The sequence below is a fragment of the Lissotriton helveticus genome, chromosome 1_1, assembly GCF_964261635.1.
Source record: "Lissotriton helveticus chromosome 1_1, aLisHel1.1, whole genome shotgun sequence".
In the NCBI taxonomy this organism is placed as follows: domain Eukaryota; kingdom Metazoa; phylum Chordata; class Amphibia; order Caudata; family Salamandridae; genus Lissotriton; species Lissotriton helveticus.
The window spans coordinates 2127358387-2127385725 of NC_136057.1; the positions used below are offsets into that span (position 1 = coordinate 2127358387).

The following is a 27339-nucleotide window of genomic DNA, read 5'->3' on the forward strand; positions in this document are numbered from 1 at the left end:
TGTGTCCTGCCTTCACCCAAAGGATTACATACCCCCATTAGTCAGTCTGGAACCAGCACAACTTCCCTCTTTGAAGCTCCCCTTTTGAGCTAACACCCCGTGTGGCTTCCTGCCTGGGAGAGGTAATACCTCTTCCAATTGTAGGCCTTTATTGTGTCTTTCCCTAGGAGTCATTCACACATCTACCCATGCAGGCAGAATGTTGTCTGTCAGGACAGTCTTTGTGTGCAACTGTAAAGGGGCACTGGTAACCTTGGCCAATTTGCTAAAATTTATCTTTTCCCTCCATTGACATTACATTTGATGTAACCATTAAATCGGACTTAATGCACTGATTATTTGATACTTTGAAGTACCCTTCTCAGTAGTCCAATTCAGAAGTTAGCAGGGCTAAAGTGTCAGCCTGCAATCCTGTACTTGCCAATTGGGCTGCTAGCCTTTCCCCAGTAAAAACAACAATTTAGGGCCTTTGCTATTGGAACATGTAAAAGTAAATGTTTCACTCTTTAATATGCAGCACCCTGCCTTAAGACTCAATAGGTCTGCCTTAGTAGTAACTGATATGTATTAAAAAGAGAGGACTAGGCTTTGCCATTGCTTTAAAAAGCAAAGTCGAGTTGGCAGTAAAAACTCATCTACAAGTCTGCAGTGGCAGTCTGGGAGATGTATTACTTTGTTATACTAGTGGTAGCACAACTAGTACTGCAGTCCACGAGAGACACTTTAACTTCCAAACCCGATGTACCCCTTATATCATATACTATGGACTTACAAGTAAGTTAGCTTATGTCAATTAGATATAAGCCAATTACAATTAAAGGGTCTTGATCAGCAGAGTTCGGGTCATTTGAGAGCCATTACACCAGTGCCCAGTAGTAAAAATAGGGGCAAAAAGTGGGAGGGAACCTGGAAAAAGCCTGTTTCCTCACATATTAGTACTCTCTAACTAGCACTCTCTAACAGTAGAAGTGATACTTTTCAAATCTTTCAATTTAAAAACGTTACTGCTTACCCTTTAAATACATACCTGCATCCAAGTGGACTGCTAAGCTTATTTTCTGCCTTTATTAACGACAGCTTGCTTTCCAGAGTTTTAAGTTTCAGATTGTTGTGAGTGGCTGCAAAAAGAGACATTGTACTTCAGATATGTTCACAAAGTAGTTTATATTTTAACAGACCACTTAAGCCTGTTTTTAAAGTGTAAAGATACCGTAATATCTGAAAAGCTCATATGTTACTTTTCTTTCTCTATTTTTATAGTGAATGGTTTTACTGACTGCACATATTAAAAATTAATATCCCAACACTACCCAACAATCATTGCAAGGAAAATAAACATGCTTAATCAATCAAACTGGAAGAGGATCTCTCCCTATAAACTCAGAAGGTCAGCAATGGACATAGGATTTGGCCGGAAACAAGGAAGGCAATTAGACCACATTGATTCAGTCATGTATGGCTTGCAGACCTTCCATTTCACACAGTGCAATTGCATGTCACATGATATTAGTCCCTTCACACAGTCACCCAACGAATAAAAACGATCACATGATGTGCACACAATTGGCTGGTAACCCCTGCAGAGAGCAGAATTTGAGCAAATTGGGCAGAGGCCCTGAGCAGCCGATGTCCATTGCGAGGTGTGGAACCTGCCCAGGGCATCAACGGCAGCCTCATAAGCTTTATTTATTAGCACTGGGGGAGTACGTGGTGAATTTAAAGTGCTTTGGCCCATGCCTGGAGTTATTCTGCACCCTCTAAGTCCCTCTCCCTTCTCATACAATTACTCATTTTCACAAGATGGCAGATCTGGTCCTATGTACACACCTGGGGCCGTATCATGATGGGCTTAAAGCTTTACATGCATACTGCAGAGCCAGCGCCTGTTTGATGTATGTATCTGCAACTCATAAACGGAATTCATTTAAACCAATATTTCTCTGAGATAGTGCTTTATTTTTAGACAGCACAGTTCAGGCAGAGGCAAACTTTACGCATAGTTTCCGAGCTGTTATGTCTAAAAATAAAGCATTAGGGGCCTGATTACGATTAGGTCAGTGTACTCTGACCCCTGTGTAAACTGTTTGCGCACTGGTCATAATTACGAGTTTTGAGTTATCTATCGAATTCAATAATTATCAGATGCATGAAATATCTCAACCTTTGTCAAATTTCGGCATATCAAAACTACTGAAATTTAACATAGGACATGTGTATTGTATTTATCATACTATTCGGATTTTGGTGCATTAAATGCCAACATCTGAATGTTATTCCATGAAAACTCATAATAGGCACTGTTTATCACCCTGGATAAATAATGTACGATAGGCTATTGTTATTTATGCGGTGCGAGAAATAGCAGCTTGATCACCTTGTTTCCCAGACGCACCCTTAATCAGGCCCTTATTCAGAGAAATATCGATTACATTAATTCACTTTGTGCACTGCAAGCGCTTAATCTTGCACTGCAACAGCAAAGCACATCACGATACGGTCCCTGCAGTGGATTACTTTGTGTCTGACACAGCCCACCAACCATTAGAAACTGTCTTATATTGAGTATCTTTAATCGGATTTCATAGGTCGTCCTACCACGTCGCCCTCAACTTGTTCATCGCAGTAAACTCCATAGGGGCCCATACGCTACAAAGTTCAGTAATGGGTCTAACCTCTTCACTCATCAATATTGCATTCAACTTTTGTACTTCTAGTTCCTTTGCAAATGCAAGCAAGGCTTTGTCAATGAAGCCACCGTACCAGCATTGATCATAAAGGGGTGCAATATACATTACGGGGGATATTCTTAAGAATGTGCGATAATCATCGCCAAAATAAGCTAACACAATTTTTCATACTGCCGTCTATCACGGGAAAATAACTCTGTGTTAACGTCGCATTCACAACATGGCGGTAACATGCGATAGTTTGCTGATAATGCGTAAAATGTCCATGCTAAAATTATCAGGACGCTGATAAAAATCTAAAGCAGAAAGTGAAAAAAGTGGCGATGGGCCCAACCGCAATAAAAAAATTAGCGATAAGCTGCTCCAGGCCTGCTATTCACACACGTCAGGTGGGAAAAATCACTATAAAAGCAGAAAAAATCCCACAAGCAAAACCAAAAGAACTGCGAAGCACAATGGAGGTAGCCGGAGCAAGTACAAAGGACAACCAGCACCCCACAAGCTCCATGGAGGACCAGCCTGGGACCTCGGGTCAGAGAAGGGCAAGAAGAAGAAGAAGAGGAAGACGCGGTTCAGTCCACAGGAAAACAGGATCCTGATACCGGAAGTGATAGAACACCATCAACTACTGTTCGTCACCTCCACTGTGTCATTGGCAACACATATGGCAGTCCATCGTGGACAAGGTGAAGGCAGTCGGAGCACTGGGGAGGACAATGGAAGAGGTCAAGAGGCGCTGGAAAGATGTGAAGTGCAAGACCAAGCAGAAACTCGGCAACAACCAGAAGGCAGCAATGCATACTGGAGGTGGGAGTTCAGCGCCACAGAAGGAGCTGGATGAGATCGAGGAAATGATTTCCACAGTCATCAGTGTTGAGACGGTGGCAGGAGTTGGGGGACCGGACACTGCTAAACATGACCTGACACAACAGCAACAGGGTGAGTAAGGACCAGGGACTGGGGGGACGGGGGGAAGATGGGAACAATGGCACATATGCACAATAAAGTATAGCACAGTGCACACCCACAACGACTCTGGATCGTGTCCCTAATCCCCTTGGCACACTGCAGCAAACCTAGAAATAGCAAGTAGGCCCCGTCGACTTTGTGCCCAGAGGGGGCCATTCCCACACATCACCAATTTCACAACCACCCCATGTACATGTGCCAAAACCAGCAAAGCGGAGTGTCTGTGAGCAACACTGACAATGCAAGTGACACTGCATGATGAATAGCATGGCTGCAGTCAATATATCATGACATTTTGCATGCCACGACACTGAGGTGGCTGAGTGTGGACCACATCCGTAAATGAGCAGGTCACACTCTGACACATCCACGTGCACAAACAACCCCTGACGTCAACAACACATCTGCGGACAAATCATGCCCCAGAGTCCCAACTTCCACCAAGAGCCCAATTTACCTAAGTATGCAACATCTCAGCACTGTATAAGCACAGATGTCAAAGGCACACCGCCTAAAAGTGATAAGGGGCAGCAAAATCAGAGCTGCAGGGGCGACTCGCCCAAAATGTAGCACACACACATAACATTCAGAGCACATCAACATTGACAACAATGTGGTACAAACTGAAACACATTCACAACAGAACAGAGGACACAACTGGTGCCGCTTGTATGTAGAAACTGACCAATCGCATTTAGAATAGCAGGGAAATTTGTGATGATAAAGTACAAGTACAAACACACATTCGTGATGTAGTCGAAATGACTACTGTCCTGCATTAAAAAGGCAGCTCCTCCCAAACAGTCACAATGTACATTGCCATGCAGTCTGTATGTAAACTTGTACAATACATCAACATACATGTGAACACAATGTTAAACTGCATCTCCCCTTCACATTGCAGAGGGAAAATCAACACCCCCTGCAGAGCAGACCAAACATCTCTTCACTGATGACAAAGAGGACCTCCACACCTTCGACAACAATGCCCTCCAAGAGCTCATGGACAGCTTCGACATCCCACCTCCTGGAGCAGGGCAGCCCAGCTGCATCGAGGAGACCTCACCCCCTGCACAGACCATACAGCAGGAAACCCTCACCAACAAGGCTGTCTCCCAGGACCCCCACGAACAACACATGGCCTCAAACACCGTGTGTTGGGGTGCCAGGAGAAGATGGCTAATCAGGTGCGTTGGGGTTTGACCTCATGGTGTTGTATGGCGTTTTAGATTCCGTATGAATTTTCCTGATTCATGACCTTATATAGGTACAATTCACGTTGCCCTTATATAAGCATAGAAATCAAGCCCTTATTTAGGCATAGCCCATGCTACCCAAATATAGGCATGGCTACTTCCATCCGTTCATCTACGTCACAATGATTTCCTGGAAAACCAGACTCTTAAGCCGTTAGGGACCCCTTGCTTGAATATTGATTTATCCAAGACCTCAGTTATTTTACAATGAACATCTATTCCCCAGGGGTTCATTTATGACGTTCATGTGCCCGACTTTACGTCTAATATGGCATTCTCAAACACCTTCAATGTATAAATATACCTACACTTGCTATGGCAAAGCACAGTGCGGTTCAGTGCAGTTCGACAACATACTTGACCGACGCAGCTCGCTACAGCAAGTGCCGAAGGAAGCCGACTCTCCAGCTGAAGCACTGATCAGGAAGCTACCCTCTTCTGCCTAGATTCCAGCTCCAGTGTTTCTGACTCCCCTTGCAGAGTGTTGGGAAATTGAGTCAGAGACAGAGATACCAGACCTCCTTCATTCTAAGGTATGCAGCTGATTAGAACCTAGAGAAACCGTCAGCAAATTCTTGGCATAACTAAACCTATGCTAAAACCCATACTTACTTCTTCCCTCGTACTAGACTTAGGTTAGGTACATTTGGGTAGGCGTATTTTAGAAGCACCCTGTTGAGCATTTTAGCCTGTGTTATTTATGTATGTTTTTTTATATGACTTAGAAACCATACAATGCTATTACAGTATTATTTTATATTACTGTTCACGCTGTACGTATTATACTTTGCATATTGCCTAATGATTGTAGCAGTTCACCTCTCTTGCATGAGAAAGAAGACTGTTCAATAAACCCTTTTATTGAAACGCCCGTCGCTCTATTTTTCTCTGCAACTCTGTAGAAACGATTGACTGAGTAAAATAGTTATCTATTGTTTTCACGACTCTGAAGATAGTTATTCCAGTCCTAAGGAAACAAAGTTGTCATGTTTATGCTGTTGTCAGAATCGAATCACTTCTTGTGTATTCAAGAAAGTTTCTAGTGACCTCTGAGCTAGCTGGCACTCACTATTAAGTTTAATATATTTGATAGAGACCTACTAACCTAAGTCCTACGTCATATCTATAGGATATATTATTCCAATGCGCAGAGCCTATTGGGAATATAGGAACTACACTACATGCCGCCCAACATTTGGTAAGGCACTAATTTAACCCTAGATACTAAAGTAACTCAGTCGTGCTTTTCTCAGAGACCCCTTTTTCCGTATTAATCCAATAGACATCTGGAGTGGGGAAAATGATAATACCCGCCATAGCTGAGATGGATGAAAAATCCTATGTATTAGCTTTTTGGTTTGTTCAACGTTAAAGGATACAGTGTTCCAAAATATTGTTCACCTTATCTTTGTTTCCTTGAAACTTGCTTTGCAAACTTTCAGTCAACAAAATGGCGGACAAGAACAATCCTGGGGCTAGTGGAGCGGCGACTTATCCAGCCGTTGCAGCTTTAAACTATTCAGGTTTCCAAGAAACCAACAACGATGCTATAAGCATACCTCTAAATTTGAGGAAAGCCATCACTATAAGACTTATAAAACATGGCCTATCAGCAAGAGGTGGTAGGGCAGTTTTTGTGATAGAGGTACGTGAATATCACCAGACAGAGGTATTCTATTCATGGATAGTCTTGCCTGGAGCAGATCCAAGAGCACATGTGTTTCACTTCTACAAAGAAGATGAATCACCAGAGGAATACATTCCTTTTGAGGATATTGAAATTCCACTAACACCAAGAGCATGCGCTCAGGTTTAAAGCGCCCTAAAACATATAAATCACATTACCAGGCTCAGTCCACTAGATAGAGCAGGAGCAACATGGCTGGTCTTAGCCAGCTGTACACCACATCCTGAAATTAATGAAATGACAGATGTGGCACCACTACTAGCTCAACTCAAAGAGCTAATCAAAATCTATAGACAATTGGTTCAATATGACAAGCGGACTCTTACAGCCCAACCCGCAATAATGATTCCACAACATCCCCCATACTAGGGGAATACATTAAAAATTACACCACAGACTTTACATTCAGTCATTGGTAAATTACCTGCAAAACGGGAACAAATTCCATTCTGGATAGCTCAAAAAATTACTCAAATAGAAGCAGTATTTCCTAATACTACCCCTCATGAGAAACACAGAATTTTAACAATCTGTTTACCAATGGGGATCGCACCACATCTGGAGGACTGCGACACTTGGGGTACAATCCTTGCTGCTATATACTCTAAAACACATGGTCTTCCATCCATGGTGGTAATACCGGATGTCCTGAAACAGATTCAAAATTAATATGGGGCAGAGCCTTCTTTAAATCTGGGTATGAAATTACTGAAGGATTTAAAACAGGTCTCAACAATAATATTAGCTAATAATAAAGGTGAAGCAGCATCAGTGGCGATCCGCCAGAAATTGAGGGAATTTGATGTAACTGAGCAACCACAAGAACTAGCCAGAATTATCGGAAAATCCTATGAACAGTGCTTAATTTGTGCCGGAGCTTTCCGGTGCTCAGCACTGGTACTTTATTGTCAGGGACGGGGCTATACATGTCTTTCAGGAGGCAGTGTTGGTGAAGGTAATTTTTCAAAAATACAGACACAGAGTGAGACAGCTTAACTTTTTCCACGTCGTCTGTGCTGCTCAGTCTCTCACTGTCTCCCATTCATCAATTCATGCACTGACACCTGGCTGGCTGGCGGCTGGATTTCAACTTTCGTGCTTTCACTAATAAAAAAGAGCAAGCGGGCTCCCCACGAGCTGTCTTTATTTCCGTGGTTAATCTTCCCCTTCCCTTAGAGCAAGTTGGAGAGCCCCTTCCCCACTCCCTTCGAGCAGGTTATAGAGCCCCTTTCCCCCTCCCTTCGAGCAAGTTACAGAGCCCCTTCCCCCCTCCCTTCGAGCAGGTTACAGAGCACCTTCCCCCCTCCCTTCAAGCAAGTTAGAGAGCCCCTTGATGAGCGGAAGAAGGCTGGACTCTTAATGCCTGTTACCTGTCACGTCGGCCTTCAGCAGCTCCCTATTGGTTAATGAAGGTCTAGGGAGTTGCTCAAGTTAAACAGACACTGAAATTTCAGGCCGAGATCCCTCCAGCCACGCACATATGACAATTTCTTCCAGGATGCCTCATGCAGAGGAGCTTGTTTATGATAATTGAACCCGCCCGGGCAGTCAAGTCAGACTCCAGCCAGGAGAAATGAGTTATGAATGGCTCTGCTCACCCCAGGTACCAATTGTTTTAAAAAGTGAGGCATGATGCAGGCAGTGATCCATTACCGTTTGGATTACATAGGATGCATAGCTTTATGGAGCTAACACTCAGAAAATCACAGTGCCGAGAGTGTACACATGGATTTTAAGAACTCTAATTTTACCTCTTAAACACTGTGCATGCGGGGCTAAACCTCTAAGTTATTTTTTTACCCCTTCTGATCCTCCTGCCCTTTCTTATTTTGCTCCACCCTTGGGCCTCTCGTGCTCAACCGAGGTCGCTCCATCCAGGTCTACATTTAAGCACATTACTTTTTCTGTGGGACTCACATGCAGACTACAGGCCCACCCCCATCACTTTCCTTTTCATGAGCCCCAATCACTTTGATTTATTCCTTCACCAGCACCTGGGAATCAGAGGCCAGAAAAAGAAAACAAAACGTGCAAAACAGAGTTTGCTTTTGCAGGCAGGTTTGCAGTGATGCATTTACCACAATCTAAAAGCCTAAGCCTTACTGTCATTAATACAATGTCACTAAAACCTTGCACTGGAAACTATGAGGGATTTATACGCTGTTATGTGCAGCACCAATTGTGACTTTAAAGCAGCACTGGGGCGCTAGACTGAGGGTGATTTCTTTAAGCCAGGACAAAGGCCATCCATTGACATCTGATACGTGATGCGACCTCAGGCTCTCACAGAGACTATTGCCAGGGCCACTGCAATTATGTGACTGAGCCACTACGGGCGATTTTCACATGATTATAGATTTGCCTCACAGTGGAAACCTTTTTGTAAAGCTGGAATAGTTAACCCTCAGGTGCTTATTGCTGTGTTTGGAATGGATGCTAAACTAGTAGTGAGTTGTAAGTAATGCCCACAGAGTGTTAGCACGTTTAAAAATGATAAAACAATAAACTAATTCTATTACAAAATGTGCTGCATTGTGTCGCATAATTTGCCTTTTACTTGCCATGTAATTTACTCAACCCTGCTACATAATTTGGCTCTCTCCTGCCGCAGAATTCCAGTGGCCTTAACTATAGCTCTGGTCTCACAACATGCATGCCCACAGGTGTTCCAAAATCTCACATTTGATCTAATTTACAACAGGCAAGTCTCTGAAAGCTCTTTTTGTCCCTTCTACTCCCTGCAAACACTATAAACGTTCGGGTTAAACACAGTGCTCCTGTGCTGTTTTGAAACTTGAAGGTCAGAAGATAACTTCCTATCAGTTTATAATCATTTATTGTCTACTTGTGTCCTTTGGAAAAAACAGTCATTAAAAGGTGCCCTTGCGAGAAATCTTGCTGTTTGGGCATTGGACGAAATGAATCATCCACCCCTGATTTACCTCGAGTCAGCAACAACATTCCCCAAGGTTGCCCCTAGAAAGGCTACCCCTTCCAGTTCACACAGCCCTGATTGCAGTGCTCATTGTAACCTTGTGTGGTGAGATTAAACGGAATAGTATTTTTTACTTTGTAGAAAATGTAACAGTTCAAATCCAGACAGCCTCCCTTTTTTCTTTTACTTTACACAAATCTTAATAGTTGGAATAGCCACGAATAAAAAATTCTGTATTTTACTTTAGTAAAAGCACTTAAGGTGCTGCAGCATCCCTCCCTCGCCCCCAAATATATGTAAGCTGATTTAGCCATAAATAATTTTTTTAACTCTGCTTTGACACTGCACTGTTTCTATTTTCAAGAACAACACAGCCAGAACGCACTTTAGCCACATGTGCTGTGAGTTTCATTAATTTTCTTAAGTGTAAGACACATTTGTTTTGGTTTTTATTCAATTCGATTTTTTTTAGACAAATACCAATATATGGGTTTAGTGTGATTTTTCCTTCATTTTTCAGTTGAAAGGTTACTGTTTGATTATTACAAAATGTATTGATTCATTAAATGTTTTAAGTGGTAAAATGACAGAATGAAAAACTAGTACTGAAATCTAGCAGAGTGTATTTGGCTGTTTCAAGTGTTTTGTGCATGTGTAATATGTGTAGTGCATTTTGTACAGTTGAGTTTGCTAACCTTCAAATGTCGCGTATATATGAAAACAAAACAGGATGGTAACAACATTCAAATTATTTTGGTCCATTGTCTCTTCATCTATGCACCCTGTCAAACATAGACCTCTTTATAGTCTGCTGTCAATTGTGTTCTGTGATGGTTGGGGTTTGACAGCTTCATCATTGTGTATTACCTTCATGTTAGGGAGCAAAAGGCCCTGTTGTATGTTGGGAACATTATTTTAAGGGCTAAGGGGTGCCAATTGGTGTAAGATGTGTTCTGTTTATTCCCATTTACAATGCACTTGTGAGAGTAAATCCCTTTCTAGAGACTTGTCCCTCCTCCATCTCTCCTTTTACTCCACCCAAGCCTCATCTTACTACTTTGATCTCCCTAATAACCCTTTCTAGATTCTTCCCTCCTCTATCCCTCCCTCCACCCATCACAGACCTTGTTTTACTACTATCTCCTAAAGAACACTTTCTAGGTGCTTCCCTTGTCCATCCATCCATTATACCATTCAATGAAACTAACAGACTCATATGTCCATCGTTCAAATTAGCATACATTTCCCTATATTAACTCACCACTAATACTTTTTGGGTTCCGGAGTAGCGTACTACTCACTGAAAAGTGCTGTGACGCCTCGTCAGGAGTGGAAGCGCTATACAAATACAATTACAATATTGGGCTTATTACAGGACTGAATGATGTGCCAACATCCTTACAAGTTGTATATATATCAGGGAGGTGCATATTGTGCCTCTAGCAGAGTAAATATATTCTTTATGTGATAGATGCCTTCATAGTGGGCTTGTACCTCTGAGCTCTGTAATGTCATGTATGCTTTGGCTAAAAAATGTACATATATCAGTGGGAAATTCCCCAAATCCTCAGAGCAAAAGAATTGAGAATTGTGCAAGGAGTGGTACTGTCTTTTAGTAAAAGTTTGGTTCGGGGCAGTTTAGTGTCAAGCCTGGGGAGGCACAAAATACAACAGAAAATGATAGTCATATCAACAATACTTTAGAGTCAGGTCTCTAAAGTTCAGAACAAATTCATTATCTTTGGTTCCAAAAGTCATGACATCCAGTTTCTTTTGCTGTTTTGCCTTGATTTTATTAAGATATCCTTTCCAAGGAGCTCGAGACCAGCACGTTTAAAGTCAACCATCATATTACTAAGGTAGGAATTCAAATCGGGTATTACATGTGGCTTTCAGCCGAGCCAATTGAGGATATGGGTGGAGCCAGTGAAGGAAGTGGGTGGAGCCAGGAGAAGTGGGTGTGGCTTCCCACAAAAATGTGAGCACCTGCACTTGATATTTTACAAATTAAGCACTGCCTATGAAGAATTATGTAGAGACCGTTTGGGTGGAAAACCAGTTAAAACTCAACTGTCTGACAGTCTTGAAAAGGTCTTTACTAAAAACACTCCTACTCCATCAAAAAAGAAGTGAGAAAACACTAAACAAACTTCTAAAGAGAACCATTCTCATTCCAGAGGCAGGTCTCCTCAGAAGGAGCCCTCTGAAAGGAGGTATAACCTCAGGAATAGGGATAATTTGAGAAAACCTGATAGATATTAAGATACTGATACACGTTCCTCTCGTAACTTTCAGACTTCGTCACAGAAATCCAAAAGAAGAGGAAGGTCAGAATACAAGGAAGAACGTGTGAAGTCTAAAGGCGATCAACACATTCAGAAAAACAAGAAACCTCAATTCACCAAAAAGAAGGTAGCAGGTCTAAAAATCAGACATGCCGAGGATCTTGACGACACAACTCAAGAACGGGGAATGGGCTCAGACAATGTTGAACAGCGCAGCAGAAGTCACCATAGCTCGCAAGAACTTGAAGGATCATCGGGAGACAGTGGATTTTAATGAATTCATTCAAGTTGAAACTGCAGATACCAGGGTTAGCTCTCCTCATAAGTTATATGAAGTAACTCTCCGGATGGAGGGGGACATACCAAGAAAAGTGAGAGCACTCTTTTGGGAGCGACTTCCCAAGGGTTATGACATTCTTCTAGCTGAACAAGACTGGCCATCAGAATTTGTCAGGGAGTGCCCACATGATGAATACATCATTATGCCAGCCTTCTCCAACCACATTCCAATTTACTTAAAATATACCTATGCCAGGAAATGAGCAGTTTCCCAGACTCCAGCATTATACAGAAATCATGTAGGATGGGATGAGGATTCTCGTCACCAAAAAAATCAACCAACTGCACAAAGGCAGTATCGAGATAAGCAAGAAGCTAAAAAACTGGTCAAGGAGATATTAGATCAACTTTAATACCAAGGGGTGATTGAAACATGCACCTCGTCAATGAACAATCCTTTGTTTCCTGTTTCCAAACCAGACAATACATATTGCCTAGTACTGGATTACAGACATTTAAACTCTTGTTGCAAACCTTTTGCAGTACAAAATGCACACAGTGCAGCATTAATGAATAACATTGTGCCTAAAAAATATAAAACCACATTAGCTATTTCTAACGGTTTCTTCTGTCAAAACATTGCACCAGAAAGTAGGTATTTGACCGCTTTCTTAATAATGGGGACACAACGTCACTTCTGTCGTTTCCCTCAGGGATTCAAGAATAGTCCTGGGTTATTTTCAGTTAGGGTAACAGAGTTACTACAAACATATGATGATGAAGCCTTATCATATGTCGAAGACATCTATCTGACAGACTATGACTTGGACAGGCACTTGAACAGGGTGAACACCATTATACTGGGCTCCGTCTCTGAAGGGTACAAATTTAATTTTAAGAAATCAAGATTTGCCCACCTCAACGTTCTTTTTCTAGGATATGAGTTATCAAGTGAAGGCAAAAGCCTGGCAGCCAACTTTTTAGAAAAGTGTGCGCTGCTCCATCCTCCAAAGACTCTGAAAAACTTACATTCCATTTTAGGTTTCCTGAACTTTGGAGGAACATATATTCTAAATTACGCAGAAAGGGTAAAACCTCTCTACGAATTAATCAAACCTGATTTTAAAACAGTTAATCGGACACAAAAACTCACCGAAATTTTGCGTTCATTACAAACAGACATGTTAGCAACAAAACATTTACTAACACACTCAAATGTACGTAATTTAGTGATCCGAATCATTCGAGGAAAATGCGGATTCACGTACTTAACTTTTAACGAAGGTGAAAAAGTACCAATAGCTTACAAATCACACTTGTACACACAAGCAGAAATTAAGTTTACTTCAACAGATAAAATTCTGACAGCGGTTCAGACTGCTGTAGCAAAAGAGAGAGCCCTCACACAGGGTAAACGCATTATAGTCATTACACCTGTACCTGCCTTAGAGGCGGTGACAAAAGCAAGCATTCCAAATGCTAAAGCTTTACATCCGAGTTGGATACAATGGGTTAATTCTCTTGCTGCTTCAGACGTTGAATATGTTTTTGATCAATATTTGAAAACACAAGCATTTTTGCAATACGAACAAGAATGTCCTCTGCCACTGAAATTCTGCCTCTAGAGCAGTATGAATGTATAATCTATACTGACGGATCAGCTCAACCCGCTACGGGGGTAAACAAGCCTATACTTTTGCGTGCGCGAATGTTAAAAGTCGAAAGCTAATAGCAAATTCCAACTAATGGTCACAAAAACTCAATCTCTAGGAGATTGTACAGCTCAGCGAGCTGAACTACAAGCATTCAAGATGTCGCTTGAGAATATGGACCGTTAATTCCCCACACTCATAGTGTGCGGTTCGTATTATTGTATTCAATCTTACAATGAATACTTTCAGAACTGGATTCAAAATGGTTACAAAGATGCAAAAGGTGGCACAATCAAGCATAAGTTGCTTTGGGATTAAGTAGTTCAGTTCCGACAAGTACTACAAAACACTCATGTGATACACACACACTGAGTCATCAACGTGATGGCGTTCACGCTGCAGGGAATTCATTGGCTGATGAAGCCCTGAATGCAGCTGTCAAACGGCTTCCGTTGCTGCAATCACTCATTCAAAAACGAAAATAGATGGCGAAATAATGCTAGCTGTCAATGCTTCAAGCAAAGACAGTGGTAAAACATTACGGAAAGGGTTTCCACTCAAATACTCATATATAACTGAAGCGAACAATGTTTCTTTTGCTTGAATCCCTGGAGTGGATAGAGTAATTCCAAACATGGAACAAAGATTAGGACTAATCCTAGCAGCACATGAAGGGCTCGCCTCTGCACATGCAGGTGTTTCCGCCACAGTGTCATTATTAAAACAGAGAACTGGTGACCACGCATGAGGAAACAAACCAGAAACTATGTTTTGGAATGTGAAATATGCCAAAAGATGAAAGTCTCTACTGTGAAATGTCCTGTGCAGAGGCCCCTGTTAATTTCAGATAAACCATCAGCTTGCGTTTACATGGACCACTGCGGTCCCTTACAAAGGGATGGTAACTATAAATATATCATGGTTGCAGTGGATTCATGTTCAAGGTTCATTTGGATGTGGCCTCAGCGCTGGACTGACGCTTGAACTGTTATAAAAGATTTGCGAGTCTTTATCGGCACGTACGCACTCAGCACGCTACATTCTGACCAGGGTCCTGTGTTTAGCTCTTGAGCTTACAAGTAGGCCATGGCCAATTTGGGCATTGCATTGCAGTACTCTAGTCCATTCCATCCTGAAGGGAAATTCAGTTGTGGAGAGAAAAAAACGGGATATAAAGCAATCTATAACAGCTAGGGTATTACCCTCGGGTGACGGGTGGGTCAAACATCTAGTAAGTGCCCAACGCAATCTTAACAATCTGCCAAGAAGTTCTCTAGGGGGTATCACCGATATGAAGTCCTATTTGGGACCAGAATGTTAGTAGTAGACCTCTTTTGTCAGACTTCAGTGGTAGACCAAAAACCCTTTGATATCAAAGACCGTTTGGCTGTTTTACACGACTTAAATGAAATAAGAACGAAAGAAAGTAATGTGTTCCTGAAGCCAACAACCACTGAAGAGAAACCGACTGTCCCAGCAAGGCTTGTTTAGATCCCGAGTGATCACTGAAACAATATTGATGACAAAAATATAGAACTATCATAATATCGAGTAAAAAATATAGAATGCCAAAATATAGAATTCCTATCTCCAAACAGGTAAGTACAAAAATATCGACTCAAAAATATCGTTGTAAAAAATATAGTCAAAATATCGAATTTTTTAAAATGCTTTAAAGTAATTAAAAATTAATGAAATAATAAATATAATTAACTTAAACATACTTAAAATACTTAAATAACCTTAAAATGAATAAATAATTAATGTAAGTTAAAAAAACATACAAATTGATTTGTTAATACATATATATATATATATGAACGTAATATTAATAAAAATTATACAATATTTTTACCGTAGGATAGCGGAAAGGGTAAAAGTGAGTGAGTGCAACAGTAGAGAAAGTGTTGGATAGCGTAGGGGTAAAAATGACTATTCCCACTCCAGTGAGTGCAACAGTAGGGAAAGTGTTGGATAGCGGGAGGGTAAAAATTACTATTCCCACTCCAGAGAGTGCAACAGTAGGGAAAGTGTTGGATAGCGTAGGGGTAAAAATTACTATTCCCACTCCAGAGAGTGCAACAGTAGGGAAAGCATTGGATAGCGTAGGGGTAAAAATTACTATTCCCACTCCGGAGAGTGCAACAGTAGGGAAAGCGTTGATTAGCGTAGGGGTAAAAATTACTACTCCCACTCCAGTGAGTGCAACAGTAGGGAAAGCGTTGGATAGCGTAGGGGTAAAAATGACTATTCCCACTCCAGAGAGTGCAACAGTAGGGAAAGCGTTGGATAGTGGGCGGGTAAAAATGACTATTCCCACTCCAGAGAGTGCAACAGTAGGGACAGCGTTGGATAGCGTAGTGGTAAAAATGACTATTCCCACTCCAGAGAGTGCAACAGTAGGGAAAGCGTTGGATAGCGGAAGGGTAAAAATTACTATTCCCACTCCAGTGAGTGCAACAGGGCTCCTGACAAACCGGACACTGCCGTGAGGGGAACGGCACTTGAAGCACCACACCTCTCCTCCTGTAACACGCCGTGAGGGGAACGGCTTGCATCTTCCCTGACGTCCACCCGGTGCTGCAACAGCTGGGGAACTACACCACCCAGCTGCCCCGGGAGTGGAAGCAGCGGGACTGACACTGCACACGCGCCCGGAGGCGCCTTATCAGCAGGAGGTGCCAAAGCGCTCAGGGGGCTCCTGACAAACCGTACACTGCCGTGAGGGGAACGGCACTTGAAGCACCACACCTCTCCTCCTGTAACACGCCGTGAGGGGAACGGCTTGCATCTTCCCCGCCGTCCACCCGGTGCTGCAGCAGCTGGGGAACTACACCACACAGCTGCCCCGGGAGTGGACGCGGCGGGACTGATGCTGCACACGCGCCCGGAGGCGCCTTATCAGCAGGAGGCGCCGAAGCGCTCAGGGGGCTTCTGACAAACCGGACACTGCCGTGAGAGGAACGGCACTTGAAGCACAACACCTCTCCTCCTGTAACACGCCGTTAGGGGAACAGCTTGCATCTTCCCCGCCATACACCCGGTGCTGCAGCAGCTGGGGAACTACACCACCCAGCTGCCCCGGGAGTGGACATGGCGGGACTGACGCTGCACATGCGCCCGGAGGCGCCTTATCAGCAGGAAGCACCTCTCGCCCCGCGAGTCACGCGCGGGAGAAGCCCGGGACATGGGCGGGGCCATCTGTGACCATCAGGGGCCACAGGAGGCCGGGTCGGGCCACCCCTCTTCGCCGTGTGCCATAACCATGGGTAAGCGAAAACTACATACCTCTTCGGACCAAGGGGAAGTAAAATCTAAAATACCCAGGAAAACCTCAACTATTATATCTTATTTAACATCTGCAGTGGGGGCCCTATCATCGGAAATTGCATCAGCAGAAAAACAACTAGGGCTGGTCCATAATGCTATCGAGCCACTAGGCTCTCCCAGTGTGGTATCCATTCCGGAAAATCATGTCCCATTGGAGCCACGGGTAGTGATTGGCAACCGTAAGGGATCAAAGGAATCTGCCATTACGGGTGAAGAGGCTGTAGAAATTTGCCCTGCAAGGAACATCTCCAGTAGCTCCCTGACATCCCCAGTAGCAGTTAAAGATCAACCAAAGCCCCAGAGTCAGTTACAGAAAAAGGGCCAGAAGGGAGGCTCAAATCATAAAACTAATAGCAATAAACTTAAACAGCCTGAAGATCAAGGTGATATAAGTAATCTAGAGTCCATTATACGGGATATGTTGGAGAAATTTTTCTACACGGCTGGAGCTGGTTCTGACGAGCATAGCCAAAGACATTATAGACACGCTGAACATTTGTGTTGCAAATCTTGTTAAGAAATGTGAGAAGATAAATGCGGCTATAAATGGGCCGGCCTGTGCTCTAGCCACTGATCACCTTCAGGGAGTTTCTTCATGTACCTCTAAGACTAACCCAGGGAATTCTGGGACACAAGCGCCAAGGGAGGGGGTGGCAGGTGCTATGGTAATAGACAACGCCCACCCGAGTACAAGAAAGACTGGGGGGGCCAAAGGCCTCAGACAGGGAGGTGGTGATGCAGCCCTGTGAGTCCAGAAAGAGTGTTGAGCAAAACAGGGTAATTGAACCAAGGAGACAGGAGGCGCATGTAGAATATCAACATAAGAGTTTAATTGTCAATCAGCCACGTATTAATCTCCACCCGGCAGCAGCCCCTTTTGTGGTGATATTGGTGGGGATCCCCCCGCTGTCAGAGGGCGATAGTGAGACAATAGATACCCTACTTGCTAATACAAAAAGATGGTGTGATCAAAACTGTACAGGAGGATCAGAAATATCTTCTAATATCATAATGGTGAGGCGGGTGGGGTGGCTGGGGAATACAAGAAGAGCGACCAAAGGTGATTGCGTTGTAGATCATTTTAACAATTGGAGCCTCCCACTACGTTTGTTGTGGGACGCCTCTGAAATGAAGAATGAGGAGGGGAATATCAGGGCAGTTCCATTAGGGTATTTCTATCCACCTATGGACAGGGGTAGGGCCCCACATATAATAGCTCATGGGTGTAGGGACAGGTCGAATCCAACAACTCCCTGTCTTTTCAACAACGTGGGTATTGAATGGCGTTCTGCTGTAAATAGTAGGAGCCACACAAATCATCTTAACCCACGGTCCCCCAGACGATCAGGAGAACCGATCCTATAGTTTTATCAAACAGGTTTTCACCTCTATCTCAGATAAACGAGATTGACTGACTAAGCCCAACTCATGAAATGTCCTGTCCCCAGACGGGAGTAAGTGACCCCATTGGCGAAGAGACAAACAAATTCAGTCTAATGACATGGAATATTGCGGGACTTCGGTCTAAAAGGGAGGACAAAAATTGGCTGAAATCCATAGTCTCATTTGAGATTGTTGCTTTTCAAGAGATTTGGGATAAGATAGGTGATTTCTGGGTAGATGGCTTTAAGACCTTCTCACAGCCAGCTCGGCCAACACTAGCAGGGAGAGCAAAGGGGGGGGCTTATGCTTCTAGTCTCAGTTAGACTGAAGGGTATAGCGAAAATCTTAGATTTTTCCTCCCCAAACCTACTTGTAGTGGAACTTACTTATTCGAGTAACTGTAAAACCCTTATAATAAATTTCTATAATGCGTAAGAGGGAGGGCATTGTAATGAACACCTCCTCCATTAGACTCAGTTTTTAGAAATGTATAAAAGTCAACAAACCACTTTTGTTTATTATATTCTTTTGGGGGATTTTAATATTCACTTATGCAAAGCCAACTGTCGAATAAAGGTTCTCCAAGGCCCTGCTCATGCTTCATTACCCCACTTCGAACACACACTGAAGGGGGGGGCCTTGGAACTTTTTTTGGCGTCTAGTGACCTTTATGAACCAAGTTTTTATGATATCACTGAGAGGGTTACAACATTTAAGGGACGAGAAAATTACTCGATTATTGACTATATATTTGTGTCGCCGGGTTTTTTAAAACATGTGTTCTCTTATAATGCTGTATATTCGCAATTTAGTGACCACAACCCAGTGATAATCAAACTAGATCACGCGTTTGAATTATCAGATACTAGGGCAAATGATAGAGGCCCAATTAATGTCACAATAAATGACCAGGGAAGGAGGTTGAAATGGACTAAAATTGTACCAGAACAGCTCTTTAAACACCTTAAATGTTAAGTCTAAGGATGAAATTCAAAAATGTACTGATCATTTAACGCAGGGGAAGGAAATTATTTCAGCCTTTGAAACTATCTGCAAACAGGTTGCCCATGAATTAAACCTCCCATCTAGACATAAACCAAATAAATTAAAACGATGGTTTGATTCACAATGTTCACGGGCACATCAAAATTTGATAAATGCCTTGAAAATGAAGCCTAGAAATAAACAGTTGATAATGGGCCTTAGGAAAGAATATAAAAATATTTTATTAACTCGTAAAAATGAAAATTAATCCAAGGCATGGGAGAGTCTGATGGATAGGGAAGTTCTGAAAGATAGTGCTAAATTCTGGGCAATTGTAAATAGTCCATTATTTACAGGCGATGAGAATGGTCCTCCATTTTGAAAATATTTACGCCAGTAATGAATTTTTTCCCCCATTTGTGGTTAACACTGGTAATGGTGAGCAGACCTAAATAGTTTTTAGTAGTAAGGATGTGGAGCTAGCCATAAATGAAACTACTAGTAACAAGGCTCCTGGCCCAGACGGCATTCCTGCGGATTTATACAAAAGTAACCTTAAAATGTGGGCCAACATTTTAGTAAATGTTTTTAATGCCACCGTTAAAGTAGGATTCCCTGAGTCATGGGCCCAATCTATCATCATCCCAGTATTTAAAAAGGGACAAAGAGGGGACCCACGCTGTTATTGGCCCATTTCATTAATTGATTCATCTGTTAAAATATTGGGTAAAGTCATCTTGAATAAATTAACAGCGTGGGCCTCTGACAATAAAATCCTGACGGAGTGCCAATATGGGTTTAGAGCGGGAAGAAGCACAGAGGATCAGTGTCTACACCTATATTTGTTGACCCAAAAGAATACTAAAGCCTCAAGGGGGTCAATTTACTTAGGGTTCATGGACCTCTCCACAGCTTTTGATCTAGTGAATAGATCAAAGCTGTGGCTCTTGTTATTGGCTCTGGGCTTTGACCCCTGTTTGGTATATTATATAGCAGACCTACATAGGGACTTAAAGGCGACTGTGAGGATGTCCCAGGAGAGAGCATGCACACAATTTTTTAAATCGGGTAGAGGGGTCAGACAAGGTTGTATTCTGGCCCCTCTCCTATTTACCTTATATGTCAATGCTTTGGATAAACATCTGGATATAGCCACACTTGACGTTCCGCGTATAGGAGACAGTTCCATCCCGGTTCTCCTTTACGCGGACGATGCGGTATTGATAGCTCGTACACCGCTTGGCCTACAAAGGCTTTTGAGTGCGTTCGGGGAATTCATGGATTCCCTGGATTTGGTGGTAAATAGTGCTAAATCAAACACCATGGCCATGGGGGTAGGAAAGAACAAGCTAAGGACTTTTTACTGTAAGGAGGCAGAAGTTAAAAGGGTGAAGGCCTTTATTTATCTGGGAGTCCTGTTCGATGAACGATGCTCCTGGACTCCCCAACTCATGGTTAAAAAAACATCATTAATTAGAGCTACCATTGCAGTCCAAAGCTTTGCACAAAGACTAGGGGGTCGGCCCTGTGAAGCGGTACTCTCAATTTATAAGGCAAAATGCCTGGCAGCAACATTGTATGGATCAGCTATATGGGGTTACAAACAGGCAGAAGACCTTTGTAGTAAATGTCCTCTCCACTGTTCTTCTCTGGATAGACTGTACTATGATATCTGTGACATCATAGAATGCCTGGATGTCCCTTTACTTCTGTACTTAATATCTTGGAAGGAACCTACAATAAAGAATCTCAACCTACACAGTGGACTGTGCATCATTCATATACCACAACCTACAAAAGGTAGAAAATAAATTCTTCCGCTCCCTGTTGGCAATCCCACAATCTTCGCCCACCTTCGCCACACACCAGGAACTAGGGATGGGGTTTATATCAGTCTGGCCCCTCTTATTTGCTGGTTGAAAGTCTGGCTTAATCCGGACTTATTTTTAAACCAGCAGATACTAAAAGACTGCCTTAGGCTGGTTAAAGTAAAGGAAATTCAGTGGTTATCCTATGTTAATAATGAGCTGGAGAATCTTGGCCGACCCGAGTTATTTTAAAATCCAGGTGCCATCGTAAAGGGTGATATTGCATGGGTCAAAAAACACTTTTGGCCTCGAAGAGCTATGGAAAGGGAAGATATTGAACTAAAAAAGCCTCATGTGAGGGCCCACTACTTGTTAGTAACGACACCGCTGATTGAGCCATACCTGCAGCTGGTCACAAGGCCATTCCATCGCATACTGTTGACAAAATTCCGTTTTAATTTAATACATTTTGTATTGGGTATGTTTGACGGTGGAGTAAGCCTGCTGATACAGCCCTTTGTAAATGCGATGATAGCTCTATCCAGGACACGATGCATTTTACCCTCTTCTGTGGTTATTGTTATGATATTAGGATAAAATGTATAATACCACTGTTAAAAGGAATAGGGGTTGTTCAGGCTAAACCTGCCTTGTTTTACTTACAACTACTGGAAACTCCTTGGATTATTTTTAATATCGCAAGTTACTTTGTTGCAGCTGTACGAACTAAGAATCAAAGATGTGTAAATAGTGCTGTTTGTTGACCAGCTGTGCACCCTATTATCTCTTTCTTTTTTAGTCGTGGTCATATGAGTGCCGACATACAATTGTTAAAATTATACGGATCGAAATGTATGATTACCTATTGATAACCCCTTTTTTATTCTGACTGATATCTTTTAAGAAGTACAATTGTTTTAACTGTATTAACTGAATATTATGAATTGTCTGTTTTTAGATGTACCTTTTATGATTTTAACTAATCGAATAAAGTGGTTTTGACTTGACTTGACTTGACTTGAGTGCAACAGTAGGGAGCATTGGATAGCGGCAGGGTAAAAATTAATATTCCCACTCCAGAGAATGCAACAGTAGGGAAGGTGTTGGATAGTGGGAGAGTAAAAATTACTATTCCCACTCCAGTGAGTGCAACAGTAGGGAAAGCATTGGACAGCATAGGGGTAAAAATTACTATTCCAACTCCAGAGAGCGCAACAGTAGGGAAAGCGTTGGATAGCGTAGGGGTAAAAACTTACTATTCCTACTCCAGAGAGTGCAACAGTAGGGAAAGCGTTGGATAGCGTAGTGGTAAAAATTACTATTCCCACTCCAGTGAGTGTAACAGTAGGGAAAGCGTTGGATACCGTAGGGGTAAAAATTACTATTCCCACACCAGAGAGTGCAACAGTAGGGAAAGCGTTGGATAGGGTAGGGTAAAAATTAGTATTCCTACTCCAGAGACTACAACAGTAGGAAAAGCGTTGGATAGCGTAGGGGTAAAAATTACTATTCCCACTCCAGAGAGTGCAACAGTAGGGAAAGCGTTGGATAGCGTAGGGGTAAAAATTACTATTCCCACTCCAGAGAGTGCAACAGTAGGGAAACCGTTGGATAGCGTAGGGGTAAAAATTACTATTCCCACTCCAGAGAGTGCAACAGTAGGGAAAACGTTGGATAGCGGAGGGGTAAAAATTACTTTTCCCACTCCAGAGAGTGCAACAGTAGGGAAAGTAAATACTTCAAATATTAATTAAAAAAATATATATTAATACCAATTACAAATTAATTAAAAATAATGACCAATTAAAAAATGTGATATTATTAAAAAATCGATATATTTTACATCTATTTTATATACTTTGATATTTTGACTTTCAATATTTATGTAAATGGATATTAACTTACTTACCTCAAAATCGATATTTTTGTTGTCTATATTCTGTCCATTCGATATTTAGTCCATTCTATATTTTTTACTCAATATTTTGACTGTATACCGATCCCAAGGCTTGGCGATCTAGTCAGAGAGAAGATCGTTGACAAGAAGGAATTTGGGCCTTCTTACAGACAACCAGTACCTGTCCTAGCAATCCACGGACCAAGAACAGTATTACTGCCACATCTTGCTGGAAAAAAGGAGAACAGGTTTGTGTCTATCGACCTGGTCAAACCACATCATGTGGCCGATCATAAGCAGTAGGCCAAGTGGACTCCGCCAATGTAGCAGACGCCCAGCTCTGGCTAGTATCAAAGAGGTTCAAACGGAGAGACTCTTCACCTTTGAAGAATCTGCAGTGCGAACTTGTACCTCCTGAAACCCAAATAACAGTTCGACAAGAAATGCCTGTCTACAACGAAGTTGCATCTGACTACACAAATGTAACAAGTGATTAAGTGGTTCCAGGGATTTCATCAACTCCTGATGCTATCCCAACAATTGACAGAACTGCCTATGGCTATTTCATTAATTTTGATACGTTTTCTGAGGATCCCAGCGAGCCTGAAACAACGCCAGCGAAAAAACTTTGAAAGATCAAGCAACAGACCTTTTTCATCACCTGGAAAAGACTTATCTGGTTTCACTATGGATTGAACTTTGGATTGTGTTGGGTGTGCTTTTTCTTCTAATTTGGTTGACTTGATTAATAACTTTGGGAATGCTGATAAATGGAAGATATGTCAAAATGGACACATCAAGTAAGAACATCAACTACCTTCTCAAGCCACACAAATCATATCATCGTGAACAAAGAGACTTGTCATCAGTGAACACCACAGCCGTTCCTATACCTTAATCAATCAATCAATCAATCATGCCATTTGTATAGCGCACTACTCACCCGGGAGGGTCTCAAGGCGCTTGGGGGGAGGGGTATGCTACTGCTCGAACAGCCAGGTCTTGAGTTGTTTCCTGAAGGCGAGATGGTCCTGGGTCAGCCGAAGGTGGATGGGGAGGGAGTTCCAAGTCTTGGCAGCCAGGTAAGAGAAGGATCTTCCTCCGGCGGTGGCTCTTCGGATGCGTGGTACGGCTGCGAGGGCGAGGCTGGTGGACCGTAGCTGGCGGGTGGGCGTGTAGAAGGTCAGGCGGTCGTTGAGGTACTTAGGGCCCAGGTCGTGGAGAGACTTGTGTGCGTGGGTGAGGAGCCGGAACGTGATCCTCTTGTCGACGGGGAGCCAGTGCAGGTTCCTCAGGTGGCTGGAGATGTGGCTGCGTCGGGGGACATCCAGGATGAGTCGGGCGGAGGCGTTCTGGATGCGCTGGAGTCTTTTCTGTAGCTTGGCTGTGGTTCCGGCGTGGAGGGCGTTTCCGTAGTCCAGTCAGCTGGTGACGAGTGCCTGGGTGACAGTCTTCCTGGTCTCGGTCGGGATCCAGCGGAAGATCTTACGAAGCATACGCAGGGTGTTGAAGCACGATGAGGAGACGGCGTTGACTTGTCTGGTCATCGAGAGGGAGAGGTCCAGGTATAGCTTGGGACAGAACTGATTATGACATTTTTGGCCCGTCTCAGCTGTTGAAGATTCCACACCAGTTCAACATTTCCTTGAATGACTTTGTTTCATCTAGTACCTTTTCTGATGATTGGGACTTCAAGACTGTTAATAATATGAAGCAAGACTTAGAAATGTCTGCTGTATTTACAAATCATGAATATTTAGAAGGTTCATCAGATTATGAACAAATGTATTGTTATAATCACTATGGTCACCATTTCTTGCACAAATCTGCAAATCCTAGAAAGGTATTAATCTATAACCAATGGGAACATTGTCCTACGCCACCAAAGGCTAGCTCAAAAACATTTTTTAGAAAATTTCCGTACTTTTCAGGGGTCAATGTATCCAATCCAGAATCATTTTACTTTAAAAGTGTAAAAATACAGGAATGAAAAGTATGTTAACAAATACCAAACAAATATATTCATCAGCCTTTTATGCTCAGTTGTCTACATTAGGTTTCGACTACTGGAAAGACAACATTGAGACAAGAACTGTCTGGGGCACAAAAGATTGGCAAGTGGAGGGGATAGAAGCTTTATTTAGCGCCTGCATCATCCCTAAGCAAATTATGTTTTTGAATGACACTGTCCAACAGACGTCTTGTCTTGGGTTAGCCAAGATAAAAGACTTTACTAACCCATCTATACCTACACCTACACCTGTTAGTGATAACGCTTCAGAGGGGAAGGACGACGTACATACTATTTTGCATCACAACAGAACAGATCCAGATTGGAAAAAACGATTAATCTGGCCCACAGACACAAACAACTGTCAAGATAGATTCCTGAATAGAAAACAGGGGTTCGCATTCACTAGGCCATATCCAAGATATGTTCAGAGACAGCCTACAGGAATAGTAACAACATACAGTGTAGGGAAGCTGTGCCGTGATTGGCTACATAGATCTACACTTAAGGATGTTAAACAACACTTATCTTTACTTAAAGATGGCACTGATCTTAGGGAATTCTTGCTAGGAACAAGAACACCACATCATAAACATTTTCTATATGCCGGAATCTATGCTGCTTATAATGAAGCATGGAAGATTATGCAAGCAGAGACTGCAGAAAGAATACGAGAAACTGATCGTATTAATTTAGAGAAAACACTCTCTGTGGTTGACAATAGGTTAACGACTCTGTCGTCCAAGGTATATACTCTTTGGACAGCATAGTGCCTTCTGCCATAGACATCATGGAACAGGACTTGGTCGTGTTGCAACATGGTCAGTCGCAATTACGTTCTATCATGCAACTAGGCTGGACGTTGCAAAACCTTAGTACAGGCTATGTGCCTCGGCGTTTAATCAATACTACGTCACTGTTTTCAGAATTCAATCTCACTGATAAACAGATCAAATTGGCACAAAGGGGAGCAGACTATACAGTGCTGAGCATTGAAAAACTGGAAAGATTGCCATTTACGGTAGCTGAAAAACCAGATATTGAATGGATTATACATGGAAAAATCACTCTGCCTGTTACAATTTTCCATTTTCAGTATTGCCTAAAACACATACCAGCAGGCACATATGAAAGGTTGGGTAAAGAATACATCAATACATCCTGGGAATTATCGCACATTTACAGATGTTGGAGTGAGGGTCGTGAAGTGTTTCTTAGCGGGAAAAACTGTGAAAATGCACTAAGCGGTTCCCTCCTTTGTCAGGGTATAAACTTACACATGGCCTGCGATGGTACCTCTAATAATTTATCCTGCCACCTGCAAGGTTCACCAGCCGCGGGGATTGATCCAATTTTTGGACAACTCTCGAATGGGAGTTACCTTATGTTGAATGATATCAGCTGCTGTGACATGTTGCCAGGAATACCATATCTAGTAACTGTGTAAGCCAGGGTCACTTGCTGTATGCAATTATTGTTTCTGAAAACTAAGACAGACCGGGAGTCACCTTTATGGCCTTCACTGAACATGTCTTCTATACGAATTGATACTTTAAGCAGAATGCAAGCCATTCTTTTGCAAAAAAACTGTACCACTGACCTCGGCCAAAGAAACCTATGATCTGCAAGTTGCAAGGACTTCTGCAGAGATACATGCCCTCTTAACTACAAATTGCCCCATACATTTCTCAGAAATGTTAAGTCGTATCTTAAACATATCTGATACGAGCGGTATTGTACATGTATTTAAGACAGTATTTTCTGGACTGTTAGCACCTTTTGAAGCAGTCCTAGGAATTTTTCCAAACTTTGGGCACTCTGTGTTTGGCGGATTGCCTCTCATTCTGGGACTCGCTGCAGGGATACTATTTTTGCTCCTACTGCTGCGATATGGCAAGTCATTTCACAAGCGACACCCAGTTCTCCATGGAGACAACTCTACTGGCGATGAAATGTCGTGAGCGCATTGTCCAAATTTTGGGACTACATCGTCTAAGAGAATTAAATACCACATGGTTTCTGTCATTCAGACCAATTTGGCAAGATTACATCTTACCTCTTCTAAACTGCCTCCCATGCGGAGAAGAATGTCTCACACTCCCATCAGCCATGCCAACGGATGTTGATACTTTGCTTGAACCAGTAACAGCTCATGCACTGTGTTGTCCCCAGCGGC

General features: G+C 42.6%; 1 protein-coding gene across 9 annotated transcripts in view; it reads right to left on the minus strand.

Annotated features, from left to right (window-relative positions):
* The window catches only part of HFM1 (helicase for meiosis 1), a 4349684-nt gene that overhangs the window by 329422 nt on the left and 3992923 nt on the right, over positions 1 to 27339 (minus strand). For all 9 annotated transcript variants that reach the window (XM_078646278.1, XM_078646275.1, XM_078646244.1 and 6 more), the window contains one exon: positions 1028 to 1118. In XM_078646278.1, coding sequence (XP_078502404.1) covers positions 1028 to 1118 — 91 coding nt within the window. The remainder of the gene's footprint in view (positions 1 to 1027; positions 1119 to 27339) is intronic.